Source organism: Ochlerotatus camptorhynchus, unplaced genomic scaffold, assembly GCF_037179485.1.
Source record: "Ochlerotatus camptorhynchus isolate MF236.1 unplaced genomic scaffold, CSIRO-AGI_Acam_v1.1 ptg000070l, whole genome shotgun sequence".
NCBI lineage: Eukaryota > Metazoa > Arthropoda > Insecta > Diptera > Culicidae > Ochlerotatus > Ochlerotatus camptorhynchus.
This window is the reverse complement of record NW_027040560.1, coordinates 5,049,254-5,076,657: the sequence shown is the minus strand read 5'-3', so window position 1 is coordinate 5,076,657 and position 27,404 is coordinate 5,049,254. Positions and strand designations below refer to the sequence as shown.

General features: G+C 38.0%; 1 protein-coding gene across 4 annotated transcripts in view; it reads right to left on the bottom strand.

Annotated features, from left to right (window-relative positions):
* cnc (cap-n-collar) overlaps window positions 1-27,404 on the bottom strand; it is a 237,477-nt gene that overhangs the window by 13,221 nt on the left and 196,852 nt on the right. For all 4 annotated transcript variants that reach the window (XM_065217073.1, XM_065217072.1, XM_065217074.1 and 1 more), the window contains 3 exons: window positions 22,058-22,216; window positions 7,096-7,308; window positions 6,923-7,013 (listed from right to left, as the gene is read on the bottom strand). In XM_065217073.1, the coding sequence (XP_065073145.1) occupies window positions 6,923-7,013; window positions 7,096-7,308; window positions 22,058-22,216 (463 nt within the window). The remainder of the gene's footprint in view (window positions 1-6,922; window positions 7,014-7,095; window positions 7,309-22,057; window positions 22,217-27,404) is intronic.

Here is a 27,404-nt window from a genome sequence, read left to right as displayed (position 1 = left end):
TCAATAAAGTTCGAATAAAGTTCCGATAGAACTTTTAAGTTCCATAAAGTTCAAATAAAGTTCCGACAAAGCTTTATTCCCAAGCAACTAAAAGTTTCACATTCAACGATAAAACCCACTTTCAAGTTCCATAAAGTTCTGATGCGTACTCCTAGCAGCTTGAAGTTCAAAAAAAGTTCCAAAAAGCATCCCTAAGGACTTCTTACCCAAGTAACATTCAAAGTTTTATGGAGGTTTTATAGCATGCTACAAGGCTAAATCATGGTCTACAGAACCCTAATAAAACCGAAATTGTTACTGGCAAGGCTGTAAACATAGCCACAACAGAGTTCCGAACAAGTTCCCAGCGGAGCTTCTTAGCAACTTTAAAGTATCCTAAAAGCAGGGATGCCATTTTCCCCAGTGTAAGCAGGGTGATAAGTTGAAAAGACACCTCGCACTACATGACAAAAGGAAACTCACCCGAGAGATTTTTATTTGGATTTCACTTTCTACCGCTTCTCCGACTTCGCAATCAAATACAGATTCTAACGTTCGCACCTCCACCAGTCCAACACACCGGAGCGTATGAGTGATCACTAGCGAGCACCGTTGAGAGTTCGTTTGCTTCACCTGGGAGAATCACCCCGGTGCGCGGTGAAGATTTTGGTTGTTAGTTTGCTGCACACAAAGATTTTTTAAAGATTACTTTTTCTATTAACGTACAGTATGTAGTCAATTATTTAAAAATTATTATTTGGAAATGCGAATACGGGAAGTGCATCAGTGCATCATTATTGAAATTTTTGCTTCAGTTTAGTCGACAGACAGACATGGGACAGAGATCGATTAGGATCACAGTGGGAGTTCCACAAGGCTCCATCGTTGGCCCAACGGGATGTACAACGGCGTGCTAACGCTAAAGCTGCCCAAATGAGTTGGGATCGTTGGATTTGCGGACGACGTTGTCTTGACGGTAACAGGCGAGACGCTGGAAAAGATGGAAGTGTTGGCGACCGAGGTGATCGACATGATTAGTAACTGGATGCAAGGAGCGAAGCTGCAGATAGCCCACCACAAAACGGAAGTGCTATTGGCCAGTAACTGTAAAGCGGTACAGCAAATATCACCGTCAGGGGCACGCCATAACCTGAAAACGTGTGTTGAAATACCTGCGAGTGATGATCGATGACCGGCTAAACATCAACAGCCACGTCGAATATGCCTGTGAGAAGGCTGTATACTCACTCACGTAAACTTCTGCCGGAATCTTTGGAGAAACAATAACACCTTTATGCTGCCATCTTTCTCACGGAAGTGAGTGTATAAACAGACGAACAGTGAACCGTCAACTCTCTTACTCTCTCGTGCTGTGTCTAACAATCTCTCCAGTGGTGCCAGGATAAATCTCCGAGGAGACAAGCAGAGATTCACCCCAGAGAATGATATCTCTCGCACCCGAGTGATTCTCCCCAGAGAATTTTCAACCCTGCTTAAAAGTTTCCTGTGGAACTTCTTAGCAACTTGAAAGTTTCTTAAAAGGTCCGTCATAGCCCTAATGAAACAATCCGCACAAGTCTTTATAAGTAACCAAATGTAATGTACGTAAATATGAAATCTCAAATAAATCATAATTCTTATATATATATGCAGTGCATCCAGGGTTGCTTCCACTCACTCACTATAAAAAATCGTTTTTCAGAATTATTAAATCATTAGATGTTATAATGATAATTAGTGCTTGTAAGTTACAAGAAGAGGTTGTGACGTATGTGGTTGTCTCATAATACCTGTGAATTTCGCTTTCAGAGCGTCACAATCAGCAATCTTATGATTCGTGAGCGTTCACTCAGAGTGAGCGCTCACGAATCGTCAAATCGCTGATTGTGCCGCACTAAAAGCAATATTTACAGGTTTCATATGTCAATGACATTTTTCACGACCTCTTCTTGTAACTTACAAGTACTAATTACAATTATAACATCTAATGATTTAATAATTCCGAAAAACTTTTTTTTTATAGCAAGTGAGTGGAAGCAACTCTGAGTGCATCAAATATTCTATCCAAACCAGTTTTGGCATAATCATTAGCAAATTGATATTTTTCCGTGTGACATTGGAGCAAAATATAATGCTTGATATTGATTTTGCAAGCTCCTTTGATATTGCGAGACTATTCACAAGGTGTAAAGTTGAAGCCGAGAGTTGAATCGACGCAAAAATGATTCCGTTGAAGCTCGTTTCATTAGAAAGAGAAGGTATAATAAAATGCTATTTCTTTTTTCTCTTTACCGATGTCAGACACGAAACGACTGCTGCCAGCCGTTATGGAAGATTCGGTTGCGCTCGTTTGTAAAGCCAAAATCATGAAACTCAATCTCACCACAGCTTGGTGCGATTTGCGAAAACTGGTGAGTTTTGTTAGCTTGATATTCTGAGCTGCGATATCACAGCTTGCAATATCAACTGCAGTTGTTTGCTTGTTGATTTTTGTCTACAAAAATCAAGCGTAATCTTGTTCTTTTGATTTTTTGAAATTTTTCCAGCACTGATCCAAACATAAAAAAATCAAAGAGCAATTTCCTAGTATATTCGGCATGCGATCTCGAACTCTGTTATGTATTCAAGTTAGTCAGCTGGCACTGAAAACTCCAACAGTACACACTTAATTTGGCTCGGTAAAATCTCCAACAGCCGATTACCTCGGCATTTACTTTTGCTGATATATCTGCTAAATATCTGTTTGTTCGCTGATATCTCAGCAAAGTTATATTTGTTAGCTGAGTCTCGGCAATTGTTTTACTGAATCTCAGCAAAATAAATTGCAGAACTATTCGGCTGTTGGAATCTCGGCGAAAAAATTTAAGTGTGTAGGTGGGACAACAGCTCACTTTAATATATCTCAGATGACGTAGCGGTACGTGCTGGGGCACTCACGCTGAAAGACTGGGTTTAATTCTTCAAAAAGCTCCAATTCTAATACTAATGCTGATAAATCAATACACATTCATACCTGCCTTTAGAAATAACTTTCATAAAGACCTGACTTTAGAATTAATTTTCATAAAAGTGCGAACTAAATATAAAATCAGTGTAAAACCTGTTTTAACTAATTTTCTAAAAGTTCCATTCAAGTTCCGTCAGAAGCTGCTTAGAATGCTCTTCAATTATGGTACCGGAACTTTCAAGTTCTTATAACGACTTAAAAATGACGCTGCTTAGAATGCTCAGGACCACCTTCAACCAAGCTGCTTAAGCCACAAATAACCTGCTATCAGAACATTTGATCAAGGTTGTAAATACTCATTTCAGCTAAAACAATGTTTTTCTAAATTATGAAATAATTAGATGCCATGATCAAATTTTGAATTGGTAGGATACAAGAAGAGGTTGCAAAGAATGTGTTTGACATATTAAACCTTTTTATTTCACTTCATGAGAGTCACAATCAGCGATTTTTCACAAACTCACTCACTCACTCACTCACTCACTCAGCGATCAGAAAATCGCTGATTGTGACTCATAGAAAGCTAAATTTACAGGTTTTATATTTCCAACGCATACTTTGTAACCTCTTCTTGTAAGTTACAAGTAAAACATGCCATCATACCATCTTTTGGTTTTATTATTCCGAAAAACATTATTTTAGCTGAAATGAGTATTTGCAACCTTGCATTTGATTACTTGGGAATTTTCTTATTTTGATCTGATATTGATTTATTTAATATTAATCCAATAGTAAAAGTAACACATAAGCTGATAAAGTTGAAATCTGCATAGCTCAGAAATCTTGACAATTTTTAAAAAACTTCGTAAGCCTGTTAATCGATTTTGCCGGTTCGCTGACCACCCTGAAAGTAGACTCCTGCGCTGAAGAAAAATTGCTCATGACAAAACATATAAATTAATAACGTTCAACGTTTTATCACCACTAGCATGTCGATATGATAACCTTTTGTAAAATGTAGCGCTTTATAGCATTCAAATGGTAAATGTTTATTTTTATAAAATAAGTTTGTATGATTGTTCTTCAACTTTTTTAGTTCTTCAAGGTGGCTGGGTTCGATTCCCGTTCCGGTCTAAGAATTTTTCGGGTTGGAAAATTTCTCGACTTCCCTGGGTACTTGCCACACAATTATACGAATGCAAAAAATGGTACAGGCATCAAAAGCTGTCAATTAATAACTGTGGAAGTGCATCTAGAACACTAAGTCTGAAAGCACGCAATAAGCTAATTATGCGATAAGCTTGAAATACGACGACGAAGAAGAAAAAGAACATTATTGAAATAATTATTTTCTTATAAAAATAGTGGAATTTTATTAGCGTTTCATTAGGGTGACTATCTTGGCCCACTTTTCACTAACTGAATAGTCTAATAATAAATATTTTGTTGCAAGGTAATTTTCTCTAGTAAAAAAAACGACTCTATCTTGGGTATCCAGAATTTACTGGTAGCTTTGCTACTCTGGCCATCCCTTTTTTTCGGTTTGATCGAACATAAGTAAATCGCTTTAGACAGTGAAGCTGTAAAGTTGTTAAAGTTTTCACACATTCAGCTAGGAAATCCGAACAACCTTCATATTAAAACGTCGATTGAAGTTGAAAAAAAAAAAATACATACTAGAAGACATCCCAATCTGAGCAGCTAATCAATAGAAAATATAAGCATTTTTAATTGTTTGTTGGTTAACTTTATTAATACTTTCGCCATGATTTTTACCACGCAATTCAGTCCATTGCTTTTTTCCATTAAAACTGCAACTAAAAATAGACCTTGCGTATCTTTTTTCTTGCCCGACGTAATCCACCCGTATGACAATGACTCAGCAAAATTTCACAGAACAGCTTATTTTAGGGCAAATTTTGTTCTTTCTTATACCAAGAACATCGCTTGAGACATAACACTTATAAAAACACTATTTAGGAAATAAGTTTGTTCTAGTTTGTAAGTGGATTGACCAGTTAATTACCTAGAAACGTGTACGGCGAAAGCATGCCAGTAGCTTAATGCGATCCGCTTTGTATGACACACAACGCTCACTTTTTTTCTTCCAACATACACGAGTCATGCATCTGTAGAGCCCCGCGGTCTAGTTGGCGGTGAAATTCTTCAAATTCTCACTCCCTCGCTGTATGTCGAATATTATTTGCGAATAAGACAAATATCAGCGCCTGCTGTGCATTTGTATATTGCGGCAGCAGTTTGTAGATCAGTTTTCACTTTCCGCTCAACGAGTTGTAAATAGTAATGACTTGCAAGTAGAATGTAATATAGTTCTTCTGATACGATACGAATCACAGTTCAAAGATTTCACGAGATGATACACATTCAAAGTGCATGGCTAGACTGCTGAATCATTGGGTCAGTTGGCCCTTCGTACGGGACGGAAAGACCTTGGCAGCGGTGGAGAGGTACTAACTAGTGCCATTTAGCGACGGTGGTGGTGGTAGTGTTGGTGGCGATCATAGCGGATGCAGCTTTTTTCACCGTTCCCCACACTAACACTGTGCTTATCAATTTTCGCAGAAAACGGCAGTTATCTTATCGCTGCTGCAATCCTCTATACGTAAATACACACACGGGCGAAATCACCAGGATCGTAAAGCCTACTGCGTTATCAGTACGCTCTCATTGACGTTGATTCGCCCCGTTCGCCCCGCGCAGCGTGTTTGTGAACAGGAAAAGTGGCAACCTGAACACGTACTCTCAAAGGGCGTAAGAGTCTACACGGGAGGCGATGATGAGCATTTATTTGGGCGATGACATTCCAGCTTAATTTCTTCAATTCTCACTGTCCGTACGGACAAACAGGTAGGTGCCACCGAAGTGGCTAAAATAGTTTTCACTTTTGCTGCTATTTTCGAGCGCACAGAGCTTAAGCCAATTATCGCTCGGAGCAGGATTCCACACTTTGCTTCCACGGCCTGCTGCTTGTTGCTACGAACGACGCAGGGCAAATCGACGGTTAGAATTTTTAGGAGCAATTATAGTAAAAACAAATTTTCTTATTTCTCGTAGACGTAGGAGAAACTCGCGCGCGCGGGAGAAACACCACCTCCGAAAATCGATCAGAAAGCAGATAGCATGAAAATTAATTTTATTCAAAACGAAAAAAAAAAAACCAGAGAAAGAACAGTGAAAAAATGTACAATTAAACTACAAGGGAGAAGCAAAAATTGTGTGTACAAGTTCAGCCTGTACGGGTTGCTCACATATCGCGACATGACTAAGCATTTAAAAATAGTAAACACGGTGTAACAAAATCTTCAACCCGAAAAAAAAAACTTTTTGATTCCCTTGCACGTTTGGATTCGGCATTCTCTCTCGCTTGCCTTCCCAAGAGAAGCGAACATTTGCCAAGGTGCTGTGTGTGCATATTACACATGGTTGCCAGCTCGTTCATCGTATACGACGACATCGTTCGAGACCAACACTTTCTTCGAGCCTCGTCGACCGATGCACTCTCACATGTGGTCTTCCATCGTTCGATGGTTCCCGTTCTCGGTGCCGTCGGGGTACCCACGATGGTGGTGGATAATTAAAATACACACAAACGGTCGTCACCGTGCGAAAGAGGCAAAAAATTGGCTGATACACAAATTTCATAAACATTTAATTCGATACACAATGACACTTAGGGTAGGGCAACCAGTCATGGCTATACGTTTCTATTATGCCGTATATAGCCATAACTGGTACATCTACCCTAGTATGAGTATAAGTAGCGGTGCAAAAAAAAAAAAACACGGACGAAGCAACCCTTGATTGCGCGCTGTGGTATTTTGCCTTGCGCTGACAAAGTATTCGTTTCAGATATCGCGCTCGGTGGGGCAAGTGAGCGAACTACTGATAACACGTCAATCGCCACAAGCATTAACAGTGTGATTGTGGGACACCCCGAAGAAACTAGTAGGCTACGAAAGAAGGCATATAACTCACCCTCGTTTACTGCGATGTCCATTAGCTGTAGGTCGTCATCCAGAATCGAGTTGAGAAATCCGTCGGTATGATTCATCTCGGATGATGTGTTCTGGAGAGGAGAGAGAAAGATTAATTATTACCGGAATCACTCCATGCAGAGTACCATGCGTCTCCACATGGATTAAACTTACCGAATAGTACATCATCTCGTGATCCATCTTGTAGCCGGTGGCTCCGGCGTCCGTTTCCGATGTCGAGTTAGTCAAATGCATACTGGTGGAGACGGCTGAACCCAGATTTGGTCCATAGTGGGGCTGGGTCGGGCCAATATCCGCCAAAGAAGCATTTTGTAGTACGGCTGCATGCGAGTGATACTGGCCATGCTGCGGAATGGCACCGGTAGCCTGTAAAATGAACCAAAAAAAAAAAAGAAACATCCAGTTCTAATTATTCCAAAACAATTAGCTAACAGTGCAGCAAAGTTGCACTCTTCAATTTCACGCATCATCATCGGATTGAACAAAGGAATATAAAAACAAAATAACACAGCCCCCGAACTGACTTTGGCCCCCGTGACCCGGCGAGGTCAAAATCAAAACAACTAATAACATGCCCAATTTGCCTTTTAAACCCTATCATTGTAGAATGCTCTCGGGCTACTGTTTATTTTTTTTTTTTTTTCATTTCAAACTCCTTTGTGCGTTCACAGCCTACTACGACGTACTGCTCCGGTGATGATGTGATAAACGAGCACGAATTTGTAACTGAGAATGAACCGAATCGAACATGAACAAAGCTCACGTACGACAGCGATGGCGACGACGACGGGGAGTTGTAATTTTCCAATCAATCTCCGAATATTTTCGCGCATGGAATCAATTAATTTCAATGATGGTTAAAGATTGGAATTTTTTCGGCTAATTGAATTCCATCCTGCGCACGCGTACTCGTTCGACCAATTAGGCTACTTGTGTGCTGTTCGGATTCGGAGTCGTGCCCGGATATAGACATCATCGCACCGCCACCGTCTGTCTGTAAGACCACAAGTGCATCCCGGAATCGATTTCTTTCTCGGGGTTGGTACTGGTTCAAGGTTCGCTCATTAGAATATTGCAGGGTAGGATACGCAAAAAGGTTTTAATCAGTGGCTCGGTACCTCTGTTTTAAGCTTCTTTTTTTTTAAAGCTTAGAGTGTCTATGTCTAGACGTTGATTATCCTTGTTTGGACGGTCAAACATATGCCAAGCGAGGATGCGGTTTACTGCATGATTAGTAAAAACTGAGCTACATTTAGTTAACCAAGCAAGAGAGCAATGTATAGCTTTCAGAAGTCTTGTAAGTTTTGCAAAAATATACAAAAGATTCAAAATATCCATCATATTTCTTCCTATTTTAGACAACAATATAAGTTATTTTCAGGATGTAGGTTCCAGAACCAGTTGGTTCATTAATTGTAATTTAAATTAAAAAAACTCTATTATAGGATTAATAGGATTAAATTGTTGCAAAAGCTACAGCAATTGATAACACATTTTTTTCTGTTGGTGACAACTCGATAATCCATTTACATGATCCTCCCTGATCAATTTATCAAAAATGTTAACCTTTCTAACCTCAAATAAACTGTGAGTGAATCACTCGTAGTCTTAAGTTATTTTTTCTAAACTACAAACAATGAAATATCGGCTGCGTAAAGCTATCGCGATTGAGCCTTTCAAATAAACGATTTTCAAAATACCTTTTCTCATTTTTAATCCCTTCAACCTGAAACATCTTCGGTAAACTTTAAACAGTAGCAAAAGAATTCAAGCATCTTTCTTCCAATGAAACCAAAAACAACGACAAAATCACCGTTTACCCCTTGCGCTAACAGATTGTGAAAGAAAAAAAAATAGATTTTTTTTGTAATTCTCTAATGTTGGCCTATGGATCTAAGATTGGGCCCATCGCTAAAAATCTGCTATTTATCAATTGTATCGAGATGAACGCGTCATTGGGAATTCAAGCCATTTTTGCCATTAACAATCACAACAATTTTGATCACAACACGATTTTAAAATCAAATCAGATAATTTAAGAAGATTTTGAAAAAAAAAAAACGCTGGTCTGTTAAGCTTGACACAGCGCCGATAAAATTTGGATGATTCTGATTGATCAGAATTGCATATTTATTTCATTCAACTTCAATACCATAAACCGTACGCTCGCACCTTACGCTTAACTTCACTCATTCGGTTATGTACAACATCTGGCTGCAGCTTCTTCTGTACGGAAACCCACTTTTTCTTCATGTCCTCCTTAGATTTGACCTCCTTGGGCCTTAGTTCCGGTGCGTTACGGGGGTACGAAAGTGTCCCCGTTGGCTTCGTACCACTCCAGGATAACATTGAATAGTGACACGGCCAGAAGATCGTAAGGCCCTCGTGTTGCTTCAACAGAGGAAGCAGACGCTTCTGTAGACACTCCTTGAGGTAGATCTCCCCGTTTACAGTCCCGGTAGTCACTATTGGCGCACTCCGTTTGCCACATGAGCAGATCGCTTCCCTAATAAAAATAACCATAAAAGAGAGCTTAACGACGTGTTCGGGGTATCATCCAAACCATTTGTGGGATAGTTTACCCATCCGGGATACAGTTCGTTGATGGTATTTGTTTATTAGGGTTGCCAAATCATGTATTTCTTGGCAAACTTTGAAAGTTTCTGCTTCCTTACTTCCTTCGGAACATCAAACTTGTGCTGGGCGGTGAAGAACAGTAGCCCCTGAAGCTGCCTGAAGTCCGCCTTGACGTAAGTCTCATCATCCATGGTGAGACAAAGAGGCTTCGTCAGCATCTGGGTGTACAGTTCCCGGGCCCGTAACTTTCCCACCGTATTTTGCCGTTCGTCACGATTTGGAGCCTTCTGCACTTTGTACGTATGCAGTCCCTTCCGGTCCTTGGCTCTCTGAACGAAATACATGGATGGATTCAACTTTTTGGCCACATTCCTGACCGAAGCATTGGGATTCCGCTTAAACGCTTTCACGACAAGCTTGTGATCCTGATCACTAATAGAACATCCATTCTGACCGCATTTCTCCTTCCGTTCGATAGGGTAGAGCGCTACTTCGTCGTAATCGCCCATTTCCGTTCTATCGATCAGAAAAGATCTATAATATCAATGATTTCACCATGCACAAAACAATAATACGTTTGTTCCGATGCGATAGTTCATTAGCTACTACATAAATCCTGTTAGAACGCATTGTGTGAACATTTACGCTCATTGTTCTCAAAACAAAAGAAGCGCTCCTAGCGAATCCCCTTTTTCTACGTTTATCCGTAGGACGAAGAAAATCTAATGGCGTTTCAATGCATTAGGATGGAATTGAAACTCGTAGAACGAATTTAGAATCAAGAAGCAGTATTAGATTTTAAACAATATCTCAACAATTTGTGACTCTTTATCAAATCCAACGGTACGTATGGAAAGGTGAATAAATTTAGAAGTCATCTTTGACAGAAATATTCTATAGTTTGTTTAAATTCGTTCAGAAAAGAGAGGTAAAGCGCGGGTTGAGCTTAGTAGGACGGAAATTAGATCAAAAACCCTACTCAGAGTTTCGTAGTAACGTTTAATCACACGACTCACCGTTGACTGCACGATTCCGAGTTGTTTTCCGATTTCTCGATGAGAGAGTTGAGGATTTCCCAGGTGCTTGCACAAAATCAATTCACGACGTTGCTTTTCGGGTGACGCCATTTTTTCCAACTTTCGAAAAACTGGCAGCGATAAAAATACAGTGTAAACAATACACTCAAAACTACTTCTACCCAAATTTACAAGAGAAAATACCCAATGGGTAATTTTCTACAGCGTTTTTTTCCGTGATGCAATTTGATGTGGGACACGCTTTATCCCCAACACACAAATGTTATCTATAACTGGGCACCAGTGTGAAAACTGATACCTAGTAGGCTACAAGGCTACAAACCAAGAGCATCCAGAGTAGCAACGAAGTTTTCCTTATCAATTTAGCTGTTTTTGTTTTGATTTCATAGGGGAGACCTCGAAACAAGAAAATATGTCTATTCTGTAATTCAATAAATCTTAAAATCCTACGACATTTTTTTCGAGATTTGTGACCAGTAAAAAAAAAATCGTGATCCTAGATTTTCAAAAAAAAATACAAAATTCACACAATCTGAGACTGAGAAAAATACTCAAAATCTATATATACATATATAAAAATGAATTTCTGTCTATCTGTCTGACCCTTATAGACTCGGAAACTACTAAACCGATCGGCGTGAAAATTTGTATGCCGGGGTTTTGGGGCAGGGGAAGATTCTTATGATGGTTTGAAAACCCACCCCCTCTGTAAAGGGGGGCTCCCATACAAATGAAACAGAAATTTCTGCATAACTCGAGAGCTAATCAAGCAAATGGAACCAAATTTGTCATGTGGAGGTCATAGGGGGTAGCCCCTTAGATAAGAGGGGGGAGGGGGCTACGTACAAATATAGCATGCTTTTTTTTTTAAATTGGCGCATTAACTCAAACTAATATTGAATCTCGCGCAAGGCCGGGTACACTCAGCTAGTAATGGATAATAATGAAAACAAAAATCCGAGATCCCACATTTTTCCCTGAAAATGTTTCAAGGTGTTGGGGATTTAAAGGAATTAAAGAGCTGAAAATTCTAAAGCAGTTCGAACCAGAATTTCAAGATAATTTTGGGATTAAGTCCTATGAAGATCCTCTTCTTATGACCCTGAGAATCACAAAGTACCGAGATGACTTCCAAGGGATTTCTGTGAAGAAGAAATGAAGTTCTGAATTGTATTCCTAGATGATTCTGAGGTTAATTTTATGAAAATCACAAGACGAATAGCAGGTGAATTTTAAGGATAACTTCTTAGATCTCAGATCAGGGTTCAAAAAGAATTATAAGCAGAAGTATTTTGAGGATACTTTAATGGGAGTACTGAGGAAGATACAGAAAATAACTTCAAAAGAATACTAAGAAAATAGTCAAAAGAATCAAATCTTGACGATGAATGAGCAGTTCCACGCCAACTGACGATCGATTTTACTGTTCCCTTTACAAATTCCATAAAACTTCGAATAATTGTTCACAATTTTTCAAAAATTTTACCATAAGTTTATGTTCTACGATTTTGGTCAATTTTGAAGTGTCCATTGTGTCCATTTCAGAAAAGATAGCATTTTTGATAAGCTTTCAGATAAGTATAAGTTTAAAAATCCTAAAATGTGTTTTTTTTTATTGAACATATTTACAGTTTTTTTTTTCATTATCACAGAATTCTCCTTAAACTTACCATAAACTTATCTTGGATATCTCATTCTAATAAAACTTTAAATCATGTTAGGAATTCCGTAAAAACCCTCCTTGGAATCTTTCTTCCTTTGCAACTTTTATGAGAATTAATTTCCTTTGAAATTATTCTTAAAATTTTATTTGAACTCCAATCTTTTCTCATAAATCCTTCGACATTCTCTTCAAAAATCTCTTGGATTTCTCTTTTGTATTTTCGAGAAACTTTTATTAAATTCTTTTAAATTATGATAAATTTTTATTAATTAAATAAAAAATTATCATATCAGATTAAGAATCACATAGATGAAGACTAACTAACTCATTTTTTTCCCTGTTTCAAGATCATCCTCGATGGACAAAGCCGAGTCTTGTCACTATCAACAAGGCATAAAAAGTAACAAGGACTAAGATGTGTTCCTTGGATTAGTGAAAAATCCTGTTCCCCTAGTTTGAAGTAGTCAGGACTAGGAATCGGTGGTAGATCTTACATCCCGTAACGTACCACGAAAAGGTGATCTACCCACGTTACGGGGCATTCCACTAAAGACGCCCACATTCATCAGAATTCAAGCTGAAATTGCCTATAGAGTGTGTGTATTCCCTCAAACCCCCACTTGCCGGCAGTGTTATTATCGAAGAACTCTCTCTACAATGTCGCACTTATGGTCATTTTAGACAGTTTTAGTCCGGGAGTTAGAACGTGATAGCTCTATTGCAGATCCAGTAACCCATTTCAGAATTTCTGGAGAGTCACACCCATTCCGAGGTTACTTTCACTTACAATAAGCCCCGCATGTATGTATTATCTCTATCAATTGGATATTAGTATTACACACACTTCCAGTTTCAAAATGTTCTTTTGAATCCTGGCACGTATTTAGTTTATGTTTGTTTTTAAATTGTAAAAAGTATTTGGACTGGTCTCACCATGTTAATTTTAATACTTCCTTCAACGAACACAAATTTTCTGGCATTGCCATGATCATCTGGGAGGAGGTTCGCGTCTAGTGTTTTCCCCAAAAAACGTTCGCTTCCACCAGCTACCACCCGTCCAGTCTTGGGCGTATTCAGCTAGGCATCTTTCAGATTGCTCGCAATATCCGACACTGGCGAGAGACCAGCCGCTGAGCACTTTTGGAAGCGGAAAACTTACTGATTCACGGCAACGTCGGCCACAGGATCACCACCAAAAACTCGCAAAAAGACACATTATTAGCACGTTCCCGGGCTAATTCACCAACCGGACCGGGTTCAAACTCACCCACGGTGACGAATCTCTCAATTGAACTACACGCCGTAGTGTGGCATCCGAACTCGAACAAGCGGGCTCCCAGGAGGGAATCACTTAAGGCAAACACAAGCAAAAAACGATATATCACTAAATGATAACTTTATGAACACTTCAAACTAAATTTCAGCACACAAATTAACAAATTTAAAGCAAAAAATGTTTAATTCGCTGACGAAAAATACGCAGCAAAAGAAAAACACGTCAGCTTTCAAGCGTGGCCTACTGCGATCACTCCCAAGCTGGAATTGTCTATAGTGGGGCAAAAGTTCAAGTCGTGTCCCAAACTCATGCAAATGTACTCTAAGGAATTATATATAGAGCAGAATCTACCAAAAGCCTCGACAAAATTTGCGACCCTATTGCATTTATTGTGTGGATTTCATTGTTCGTCCAGTTTTGACAGCAATTGGCCACAAACCAAATTATCCCGGGTGTTTCTGATTCGCCCTAGTTTCCCCGGAAGATTTCTCCTGGAAATCTTATGGATGTTTCTTCCAGCTTCCCCTTGAATATATTGACCGGCTTTTTGGGGAGGATTCGTATGATTTCACTCGGACGTTTCGTCCGTCTTTGCACGACAGTTTCTTTCAAAATCTCCGGGAAGTTGTTTTTTTTTCAACTTGCCCTGTTGACATCTCTTTCCATATTTCTCCGAAAGTTTATTCCAATATTCTCCAGAAATTTCATGCATCGCTCAACGCAAGGTTCTTCAAACTGTGCCGAGTTGGTTGGAAATGCTATCTAACATGAAGCTTTAGTGTGATAATTTATTGGCTAGATAAAGGTCTGAAGAGGATAGGTAGATAGTTTCGCTAGAGTACGGCAGTTTGAACTATCCACCTACCCTTTTGAGACCTTTTTCTAGCTAATAAATTATCACATTAAAGCTTCATGTTCGATGGCATTTCCAACCAACTCTGAAAGTCGTAAACTTCACGTATGAAGTAACATAAAAACATTTTGAATGTTCAAACTGTTGTTGTATTTTTGTTGAGATCATTTTCTAGACGCAATGCACAAACTTTGTTCGAAAAATAAGCCGGCATGAAAATTACATAATTATTTAAAAAAAAAACCTTCCGGCGACCACACTACACAATCTATTCATGTCACGAAACTTTGCAAATTCTGCATACTTTTCATGCAAATCTGTAATAGAATCTTACATTTACCGCTTGGGTGTATCTTCTGATTTTCTTCAGAAGCGGACATTATTTTCAATTCACGCAGCCCAAGTAACATTGAAAGTTTTATCATGGTTTTAAAGCATTCTACAAGTCCAAATCATGGTCTATAGAACCTTCATAAAACACAAATTGTTGCTTGGGAGAAGTTCCTTTTGACTTCCCACGAAAGACTCTTCTTGATTCTTTCGGTTTCCCTGTGTCTGCCTTTGCGTGTGTCTTCTGACTTTCAAAAATTCCTTTCAATTCCTTTCCTGGAAGTCTCTTCCAACTAGTGTTTCCATTTCCCGGCATTTTTTGGAGAACTCCCGGTAATCGGGAAATATGTTTACCCGGTGATCAGATATAATTTTTGACATAGTTATTATTTTGATAGTCTTCCGGAAGTTTTTTCCAAACTTGCCCTGGAAGATTCTTGCAGGATAGTTTATTCCAACTTTCTCCGGAATTTTCTTGCATCGCTCAACGGAAGTTTCTCAAACTTTCCGTTCAAAACAGTATCTTCTTATTTTCCTCAGTAGTCCATTGTCTTCTTTTGGAAGCGGACATTATTTTCAATTTCACCAATTTCAGTTCCTTCTTACTTCCCACGAAAGACTCTTCATGATTCTTTTGAAAGTTTCTTCCGGCTTCCTCCAGAAGGCCCTGTGACTTGAAGGCCTTGGCGTCTGTCTTTTGACTACCAAAAATTCCTTTCAACTTTTCCTGAAAGTCTCTTCCAACTAGTGTTTCCATTTCCCGGCATTTTTTGGAATCGGGAAATATGTTTACCCCGTGACCAGATATATTATTTGACTTAGTTATTCATTTGATTCAAATTTTATAAGAATTAGAAGTTCGTTCGGTGCACGAAAGTTTCTTTCAACATCTCCTGTAAATATCTTCCAACTTGCCCTGGAAGATTCTTTCATCTTTTCCCAGAAGTAACTTCCAACCCAAGAAGTCCTACGGAAATTACATCTCATTTCACACGGAAGTATCCTCATGTCTTCAGGGGGAGTGTCTTCCGACTTCCACGGGAAGTTTTTCAGAGTTCACCCGAAAATTCCATTATCTGAAAGTATCGTTCAACTACCTAAGAAAATTGATGTCGCCTTGCGCCGGAAGTTTCCTCCGGCTTCTCCGGAGAGATTGATCTGATTTTCCTGGAAGCTTCTTCTAACTTCAGCGGATTTTGTTTACTTATTTTCCTCAGAAGATTCATCTGACTTGCACCGGAGATCTCATTCGACATCTCCCCGAAGTTTCTTTCGACATTCTTGCCTTGTTTCCTCGGAAATTCCTTTCAACTCTTCCCGGAAGTTTCGTTCAACGGATAGATTCTTCTAATTTCATCAAGTCAGTTAAAAAGTTAATTTCCCGGGTGATGTGGTCTACTTTTAGCGAAAATGTATGGCTTCTGTACAACTAATGTTTCTGTGTCGAACCAGTTTACGGAAAACGGGTAATGTAAATTTCCCGGGATATCCCGGATATGAAGCACTATTTATTTATTTTTGTTCATTAGTTTATTTCATAAGGCTCAACCAAATTAACACTACAGAGCCGAGGATTCTTGTTCGCTATACAAACCATCGTAAAACTATAGTCAAAAGGTACAGCACAATAAAAACTTTTTCTTCCGCTATCCAAAAAGCCTTCTCAATCAGAGCGGGAGCCGCTTCCAGCGGTTTCATTGTATGGCAGTATCGCCAACGGAGGGCAGAGTGCTTCCATTGCAGCAGCAATGGACGCAAAACTTGGTCAGCACTCACACACTCATCACTAAACGGTTGCTTTCTAAAGTCGACGACGCATCGACCGAAAGAACTGCTGATGAAGAACAATGAGGAGGACCACACCTCGAGAGTGGCCTGCTTCTGTCGACAGAAAACCGAGTGAACACTGATATGAAGCACTAATTACACTAGTTTACAAATAAAAGTAAAACAAAAATTACCTTCAATATTTGAGCTATAATCCTTATGAAAAATCGTGCGCTGAATTCAAAAATGTAGTCAAAAAAAATCTCAGATAGTTTTCTAGATACAGCTAAACAAATATATTTCACTTTAAAAAGTTTGTTTTCTAAAAAACAAATATCTCCGGCTGTAATAAAGCTATATCAATTATGTTGACGCCAAATTTTCCAGTTAGATTACTGGCATTGTTGTAAGGTAATAGTTTGCTTAATTTTTTTTTTAATTTTTTGTTTATTTCCAAGAAATGTTTCAGCTAAGTTTTTAAGCAAGGTAAATATTTTTTTTGTAGTTGTTATGCCAAAAATACCACTAATCTAACTGAAAAATGATGTCCAGTTGATCGAAAGCAAATTTTCGTGTTAAAATAATTGATATAGCTTCATTACAGCCGAAGATAGGGGAAATGTCGGATTCGGTAATACATTATCGTCAAAGTCCAGGGTGTCTACTCAATCCAAGGAATCAAATTCCCTGAGTTTTCCAGGTTTTTCCAGGTCGGATGAAAAAAATTCCAGGTGCATACAAATTATACACATTATTATTTTATCGAACCCCCCTGTTTGCTGGTGTTCACACTGCTTGCACATGTCGAAAGAACTGTCAATTTAGATTTCAAAACAAAACTGTATCAGGAATCAAAAGTAAATACTTCCATCATGAATTACCGGAAAATTGCTCTAGTTTCGGTAGACGTATTTGCTTTTATTATTTTAAATAAAATGAGAAAGAGAAGGTGAACTTTGTGGAGTAGGAAATGGTTGCTCAAGAGGAACACCGGCAGGGATTTGGCTCATCTTGTCCATCAAGAGCTGCGATATGAAGATGAAAATGGATTTCAAAACTTCGCCAGGATGTCGATACCAACTTTAGACAAGCTAGTGGGAAAAGTTCTCACTAGATATACATGATTCCTTGAGTTCTGAAAATTTCTGTTAACAACTCAATTCTGCAAGGTCTTCAAACCATCTGACGTCCCTGAAGTTTTGTTTCTGTTCTCCGGTAAAATTTCCTTAAAAATCAACAATCTTTCCTGACAATCTGCAAATGTCTCGGTAGTTCTACAGATTTCTTTGAAGTTCTGTGTGTTCTTCAGAAGTTCAGCAAATTTTCCTAAAAACCTACAAAGCTCCTGAATCCCTGAAGATTTAAGATCCTTGAAGATCAACAATTATCTCTGATGTTCACAACATTTCTAATAATCTACAAACTTCTCGAAAGTTCTGTAATTTTCTCTGCAGATTTTCATGATTCAATGAATATCTGCAAATATCTCTGAACATCTATACAATTTTCTAAAGAATTAAAAGATTATCTAGAAATGTTTGAACTTTCCGGAAGTTTTAGGAAGTATTCTGAAGTTTTTCTATTTTTACTGAAGCTGTGAAAATATCTCTAAAGATCAGCGAACTTACCTGAAGTTCTGTGAATGTCTTTTGAAATCCAAGAACCACAGTAAAATTCTGAAAATTTATTTAAATATCTGCTAATTTTTGAGTAGATTTACGACCTACCCTCTGAACTTTTCTGAAGTTCCTAAAATTTATTTCAAATTCTGTAAAGTTTTTTGAAGTACTGTATTTCTGCTCTAAAGATCTACGAACTGCCCTGAAGTTCAATAAATTTCACAGTAGATCTCCGAACTTTTCTAAAGTTATTTAAATTTCTTTGTGGATTCTTGATCTTAAGATCGGCGAACTTTCCCGAAGATCTGCGAGTTTTGCTGAAGTTTTGCAAATTTTTCTAAAAACGTACGAATTTTCTGACGTTCTACAGACTTCTCTTAAGGTCTACGGACTTCTCTGAAGTTCTTTAGATTTATCTATTTCCGACTTCCATGGAGTTCTGCAAAATATTGTACTTTTGTACTTCGCTGCGATTTGTTTTTGGAATTGAGGTGCTTTTCTGACATTTAACGAATTTTTCTGAAACTGTGAAACTTTCCGTCAAATTCCTGCAAATATCTTTAAAGTTCTGTAAAGTCGTCTTAAGCTCCGTAGCTCTATTCCCAAGATCTACAAAAAAAACTTGAGGCTCCATAAATTTCTCAGTAGATCTGCAAACTTCTCTGATGTTTTGTAAATTCTTCTAGGGTTACCCTGAAGATTTGAAAATTTCCTTGAAGATTACCTAAAGTTGTCAAAATTTATCAGAAAATATTTGAGCTTCCTTGAAGTTTTAAATGTCTCTCTCAAGATCTACAAATTTTCCTGAAATCGTGTAAATATTTATTTTTTTAAATCCCTGAAGTTCTGCAATTTTTACTGAAGATCCATTAACATTTCTGAGATTCTTGTGATTTTTTCAGAAGTCCTGTGATTTTTTTCAAAGTTCTGTAGCTTTGTTCTGAAGATCTACGAACTTTTGTGATGTTGAATAATGTTTCGAGCATCTCCAAACTTCTGTGAAATACTTTATATTTCACTGTAGATTCTTGGACTTGTCTGAAGTTATGCGAATTTCCCTGAAGATTTGTAAAATTTCGCTTATAGTTTTACAAATTGATTTGAAATTATTTTGGCTTGCTTGAAGTTTTGAAAATTTCTTCGAACATTTATCTGAAGATCTACGACCTCTCTTGTGATTTTGTTTTTATGAATTTCTGTTAATAACTTTTAATTTGTTTGTAGTTCTGTTCTCAAGATCTACGAACTACCCTGAAGCTCAACAAATTTCTCAGTAGATCTCCGACCCTCTCTGAAGCTCAAAAAAAAAATTCTATGTTGGATCTCAGACCTGCTTATTCTTATACAATACATGTTTCGTATGCTTCCTTTTGACGGTTGCCAGTCTCTCTTTTTCGGCTGTTTCCTTTTTACGACGATTTTGATCCTCCACATACAAATCAGCGAAGAGCGAGCGTGACAAGACTCTCTGAATGAACTTGTCTCGTTCGCAAACGTTGTCTTAGCTGTCAGATGCTTGTCAAGTTCAGTGTCCTTAAGAAACGTTTCGAGAAACTGAACGAAAAACTTTTTTTGAATTACGAATGAAGTGATAATTGGAAAATTCCCTGAGTGGAACCAAAATTCCCTGAATATTCCAGGTTTTTCCAGAAAAAAATAAAATTCCCTGTAAATTCCCGGTTTTTCAGGTTTTTCCAGGTAGTAGACACCCTGTCCTAGAGCACTCAAATTTGGCCAATAGATGCTCTGAAACACAATGTATCCACATGCCAAAGTTGAGCTCTCAAGGATAATATTTACCTTCTGACGATAATATAATAAGATATTTCCGAAGCCGTCATTTACCCTATTTGTATTTTAGTAAACAAGGTTTTTTGAGTTAAATTTCATTTTTTAGCTGTATCTAGAAAACTATCCTACTGACTACATTTTTGGATTAAACACACGATTTTACGTGGGAAATGACCACCAGCGTACACTAGTGTTATGAGTCATTTAAAGATTTGCAGTGGCAAAACTTCTGAAAAGCTGTCATTAAGTTTTCGAACGTTTGCCCCACTAGTGCACAATAGTGGTTTAAAAGCGCTGCGCCGTGCATTTTATTAATTACGCGTAAACGGATTAATTTAGACATACAGTGTCAAGCTCGTTCGTTTGAACCTTACTTTTTCTTGATTAATCAACAGGGAGATGGATTAATAATTTATTTTTTTCAAAGTCGAGATAGCAAAATAATGTCTTTGGCAAAGTATTAGATAATATTAAGCATTTTTGTAGAAGACATAAACTCTCTATCTTTAACAGCTTTTGAGATATGTAAGGTTTTTAAATGGAGACTTCTAAAAATCAATGTTTTGTCAATAACTTTTCTGATTTCCCGTCATCGACATCTTCTTCAAACTTTTTTGTATCATAAAGATACGTCATTTTCTCTTTGGAAGTAAGTTTCTATTTTTTTTTTTCGACACAGAAACAGCACTTTTTCTAGGACCAACACCTCATAGTTGCATTTGAAAAAAAAATAACTAAAGCGCTGCCCAATCCATATAATATCATAAGTTTTCAATAGTTTTTATTCCAACGATATGCTTATTGTGAAACTATAACCTATAGAATAACCTAAAATTTCATCAAAGCTTTGTTCGAGTAAGTTGTACACATTGAATAAGGTATCCTGTGTATGGAATTCGTTTGATTTCAAATGCTTGCAGTTTCGAGATATTTTAATTTTTCCCTTACAGAACACCCTACTTTATTGCATACATTTTGGCTCATTGCTATGCGCCATAAAGAAAAAAGGAAAAATTTACATACACAATGTATGACGATTTTTCAATTTTTACGGTACATACTGTTATTCTATTGAAAAAAAAAACAATAAATCGCTGCCGAGATCTATGATTAACAATACAAATTAAACCTCAAATTTTAACTGGTATCTACAACAAATGACAAAAGTAGAAATACGCCTAACTATAGGCAATTCATTGTAAAGCCATTTACGTTTTCATATAAATGCTTCAGATTTTCTGCTTGAAAACTCCTTGAACTTGAGTCTTTGGACACGGACGATGAGATTAACTAAGAAAGGGCAGTAATTTTTCTCCGTTGCATGAGAAATTTCTAAAAATTTAGATCACTCAGCGCTGGGTAACCTACGTTTTTAGAAATTTCTCATGCAACTGAGTAAAAGTGACTATTTCTCTATGAGTCAGTCCTATCGGCCGTGTACAGAGCTTTAATTGTGGTTAGCAATATTTTAAGATTTATCAAGCTACTTTCTCGACATGAGCAAAAAATGAGCTCAAACATTTCCAGGACCCAAAACCAAAAAATCCTTTAGAAATCAGCTTAAGGTGATTCGCTGTGACATCCTTATTCTCGGAACCGCTACGAAACATTAACTGCACAAATATAAGCTTCTACGACATGTGCAACATTCAAATTGTTACCCCACGTTTGCTGCACTGCAGCATACATGAAGTAGCAATTTCAGGTGAAATTGGGCACTGATTTCCGAGATTTGTGTAATTGAAAATTCGAAGTGGTAATGCATGCCATTTGTGGACCCTACAAGAAATCACCTTAAAAGATGAAGATGAATTTTACAAGTAGTAGACAAAATACGCATATCAGTCAAAAGATAAGCAATTATAAAGGAATTTCAGCTATCCCCCGAAGAACGCGTTACCCACTGAGTTGCACCCACCGCTTTTTCTCGGCGGGGTTTCAACCAGTCGGTCTGATTTTTTGCATGTGAGTAGGGTCAATGGAGAACTAGTCACTCGCAGAAAATCAGAGCGCTTGGTTGAAAACCCACCGAGACAAAGCGGTGGGTGCAACTCAGTGGGTAACGCGTTCTTCGGGGGAAAGCTGGAAAAGGAAATAAATCAACACACCCAAGGAAAAGCTCTTCACAAAGGGATTCCGTTAAGAGGTCCGACAAAATTAAAACATTCAGCTTAAAACGTTAACTACAAGAAAGTCACTTACCTGGTACGAGTAGTGCGGTGGGTAGTGCGGGTGCGGGTGTGCCGGTGGCATATCGCCTACTCCCATACCGACGCCCATCCCGGGTGGAAAGCTTAGCAGATTGGCCAGATCCTGCCAGCGCTGTTCCATCGACACGGCGCGGTTCAGCGGAACGCGGGACTGTAACAACATCCAAACACACAGAAAAACAGGAAATCTATTAGTTTTCTAATGCTCTTCACGACATGGACGATTAAAAGCTTCCTCCGGGCGCGGGACGAGATGAATTGTTTTAGCAGTAGGATTGCAAGATTGAACGATAGCATCGGCTGTTCGCTACTGGAGACCCCCGGATTGGTTGAGAACATCTTGTCTTGGAGCGTAAATTACAGCCCACACCCACTGCCGGCAGAGGGGCTAGCGAAACCGAACGGATGACACACCAGTAATTACGCGCTTGAGTTTTGATAGCTCTCCATTAGGTTCGGATTTGATAATATGGATTCGCGTAGTTGTTTTGGAAAAAATCACATAACGTCGTACAGCGTGCTGCCGAGTTGGTTTCGGGGGTGATGGGGATGGGGGCTGGTCAGTCGGTCACCGAGGGGGAACTGCCAGGGGGGAATAGCAAAGTTCACCTCGAGGGGGCGGTAGTTGAATGAAAGAGACACAAAGCGGGAGAACGCGACACAGTACAGTAGCAACAACACATCGTCTATTGCGTTTGAGAGGGAAGAAAGACCACCGGGGACAGGGGAAAGATAATTCTATATCATTTTCTTTAATTTTCAAACGGTGAAGGTCATGTCGCAGATTTTTTTTCACGTTCCACCATTTAAAACGCACATATGTGCGACTGTTAAATGTTTCACTGTTGCTGCTGCTGCTAATATTGAAGGGTACGGTGCGGTAGTTTCCTGCGTCGATGTCGTCGTCGTCGTTGTCGCTCATGGATAGAGATGTAATAATATGCGGCAGCTACTGTACTGTTGTTTTTGCTGCCCTCCCCCTTCGCGTCGTCGGTTGTTAGTACATATTTGCCATAGTTGCCGGTAGCTTTTTAGAGTTCGAGGCCTTATTTCGTGCCTGTCTGCGTTTTGACGTACACGCATTCCTCTGTGGTCACGGGACCTTGAACTGGGTCTGCGGCTCTGAATTGTACTGGGTCAAGGTTCGTCGCTTGGCAGGGCAGTCTCCATTGCGATATGAAGAACGGACTTGACCCTAAGCTGGGTCCTGAGCCGATTTCGGTACGGAGATAGTTCCAGAACGATTTTACTCCAATCCCGCCAATTCTAAGTAGGTAACGCACCTGTTCCCGTGTGCCATCGCTAATGCTAATACCGGCGACTAATAGGCTGTAATTTGCGTTTGTAGTCAATTAAATGGCACGCCAGTCGGTAAATGGTTTACATACGCGGCATACAACAGCAGTCTACCTCTGTAATTACGCATCCGTGTGGGTTGTTGCTGTTGCTGTTTGCTACTAGTTAACTAGTTGCTGATACATAGTGTCTCTACGCTGCGGAGAGAGACTATCAAATGTGTATAATGTGGCCTCCATTTCAGTAGTACGGTGTTAATTTTATAATTTTCATCTCAAGTACTAAACACTGCTATATAAAGTGTGAACATTCTGGCTAATTGCGTTTCTAAGGGAAGTCATACTTGATTTCATTTCGCTAAGAGATTTGAATAATATAGAGTTAAGGGTGGCCACTTAATTTAAGAAATTAAATTCCCGTATTCCCGGTGCTTAACATGCTTTTCCCGTTTTCATATAAACAGCTAAATATGGTAGAAAAGGAATACCGGCGAGGTAGATTTCTGCAATTTAGCAACACTATAAATTTTCAATAACTTTACAATTCATAAGACAATCGCAACTAATTGTAAAGTTTAATTTTAGATAGTTTTGAGAAGTCCGAAATTTAAAAATCACAGGATTATGAAATGTTTCTATGTTCTATGTACATTTTTCGAAGGCCACTAGCCCGAACGCTACTGGGCCTGAATGTTATAAAGTGATTGAGCTTTGAAATTCTCATATAAAACAATGAGATTTAGAACAATAACATTTGAGCTCTCGGACTAAGAATTTTTGTTTAAAGATTACATGAGAGAGTTTTTTAAGATTTTGAGGTGAAGTCAGTTTTTCACATTCTTGAACTTATCAAAATTTCAAACATGGCGCTTAGGGTGGTTCAAAAAATTGATTATGCTCCACCAAGCTCAATCGATTCTAAATCAGGCGCTGATTATTCTCCCAAAATTTGGGGTGATTTTGATGCGAACTCATACTGCACTGGCCTTTTGAAGTTTATAAGGGAATTACTATGATAAAAGTGAAATTTTTGTTCTCCTCATCCTAGTCTTTCACCAAAATAATTGAAGGGTAAGCTTGCCATATAAACTTATAGAGAATTTTTTCAGCTACAACTTTGCTGAATACCAAATTGTATATAGAGAGAGAATGATTAGTAATTTCCATTTAATTCCACTACTTTATTTGCTTATCCTTGACAGATACGCGTATTTCGTCTACAATGTGCAGACTTCTTCAGTGTCTTGTACTAATCCTCGACTGTGAAATACGCGTCTCTGTCAAGGATAAACAAATAAAGTAGTGGAATTAAATGGAAATTACTAATCCTTCTCTCGCTCTCTCTTTATACAGGTATTCCACTAAGACGCTCAAATTCATCAGGATATACCACATTGCAATTGAACGACAGGATAATTAGTTATTAATTCATTAGCAGGATGGTATTCTTCTGACATGCTCCATTAACTGCTCAACAGGCAACATTGGTGTACTTAACGCAAAGAATAGGGACAAAAATCCAGGCTACTATGTTGCAGTGCAAGAAGCAGTGTTGCCATAAAATCTAAATCAATCAATAACTAATTAAGTTGTCGTGTAAAGTTGTAGTTGAGAAAATTCCTTATGTATATATGACAAGCTTACTCATGAACTATGTTGGCGAAAGTCTAGGATGAGGAGAACAAAGAGTTCACTTTTCCCATTGTAATTCCCATATAAACTTCAAAGGGCCAGTGCAGTATGAGTTCGCAACCAAATGACCTCAAATTTTGGGAAAATGATAAGTATTTGATAAGAAATCCATTTAGCTTGCTGGGGCAAAATCGATATTGTGAACCATTGGGGCGCTATTTTGAACAACACAGATTAAAAAGAAATGGTCATTGGACTTGGACAACATTTGAGAATTCTGACACTTTGAAGAATGATTTGGATTTTTTTTAATGAGAATGCCAAATGGAGAGAGAAATCCCAACAAATTTTACAGAAATATAAGTTCCAGGTTATTTTTCAATTAAAATTGCAAAGAGAACTAAAGATTGACTCCAAGTAGTTTAAAGAGAGTGTTATGGGGATTATGAGAATTCCCCTAGAATTCTACAGCCAATCTAAAGGATTTTCGGGGAGCATTTTATGGGAAAGAAAATTCAAGTGAACCCTACGACAAAAATAATGATGATATCACAGGACACACATGATATGACAATCCTAACACTAATCTTAATGATCAACTAGTTCTCAAGGCTAAGGGACTAGGAAGAATCTGTAGGGTTCTAGAAACTGGAAGATTTTGTTTAAAAAATTCTGCCAAGAATAATACGGGCTGGTAGTGGTTATGTAATATAATAGTAGTGACAACATAACGAAAAAGCGAGCAAATAGTGACTTTAAAACAATACAAAAGTGACTCATATTGACGGTTATTGATAAAAAAAATCGCTCCAATATTTTGTTGACTGCGAGCCACTTCGAGAAATTTTATAAACTTACAATCACAACCCATCATGGGCAGCTTTCATGCTCTTTTAAAATAAAACAAATAATGATTTAAGGAAAGGATCCCACCAAAATGATCTCGAAACATTATTATTTGTTTACTTTGACTATATTTTTTTGTATTACTTCTACGTGAAATCAACGATTTACATAGTTCAAGATGCTAAATTTCAAATAACAGACTAAAGTGGTAATTTTTATACGATAGATTAGGATATGAAAGTATAGAGTTGATAGTTCCGTTAGAGTACGGCAGTGTGAAAATTGTATATAGAGAGTAGAAAGCGAGCAAGGACAACTTTAGGAAGGTACAAATCGGTTTGATCATCTCTCTTTTCCAAACTCCCCCGTTAGAGAGGGATGGTGAGGGGTATTCCCCCCGCCACTGGCAAAAAGATATGATCGCCGAATCGCTCATGTACCGACGATGTGTTTGAAACAGTTCTATCGATTTTTACCGCACTCAAGGGGAATACCCCTCACCATCCCTCTCCAACGGGGGAGTTTGGTAAAGAGAGATGATCAAACCGATTTGTACCTTCCTAATAAAGCAAATAATAGTTGAAGATGCTAAATTTCAAATAACAGACTAAAAGTGGTAATTTTTATACGATAGATTAGGAGATGAAAGTATAGAGTTCATAGTTCCGTTATTATTAGGAATTAGGAAATCAAATAATAATGTCATTAATTCAATAAGCAAGTACATTGTCTATTTCTTCACTCTTCACTCATTTTCATGACTCAATTTATGACAACAAACAGATCGTGAATCGGTGATTAGAATGAAAAATTGAGGCACAGAGACAAATGTTTAAAGTCTCGGATATATTTAGGCAAATTTTGACAATTTTTAGACAATCAATTTTACAGATTTCGAATATAGAAACGTTTGTTCATACCTCTGGAACCTACACAACCTTTCTAGATAGCAGTCATAGAAAATAATCTCATTATTCTGGAACGAGGAACATTTTCCAAGATGGAAACGTCGTGGACATGAAAATTATGAATGCGTCTAGTACTTGAAAACTCGATCTCGAAAAAAAATGTAATATTCCAGTTATAGAGATTCTCGACCAATTTTTCAATACAAGGACTTAACAATTCGTGAACTCTAAGACAAACAAAATTGTGCGACCTGGAATAATTTTCATATTTTGAATGCATAGAATGTCTTTATTAAATCTCTCTAATAAAGATTAAAAAAAAAATCTTGGACATTTTTTTTTTTTTCAATCTAAAATCTGGTCTTGGATTTTTTTTTATTTCAGTTTACAAGTCCGGAAAAAATACAAAACAATTGAAAGGGCTCAAAAAAGAATTCAATATTCTGCGACATGATTTTTTTTTCTCGATGTTTGGATGAATACTAAAGCTACGGAGCTTCAAGGATTTGCCAAATTCTAGTCATTTGAAAAAAAATGTCTATGGCATGATCATTTTCTTACACCATTTTTCGAAATCTAAGGCTTGAAAAACTTTCAAGATCACAAAGTAAGAAAGCCAGATATTGGGACAAGATTTTTTTTCGATACCTCAGAAAAT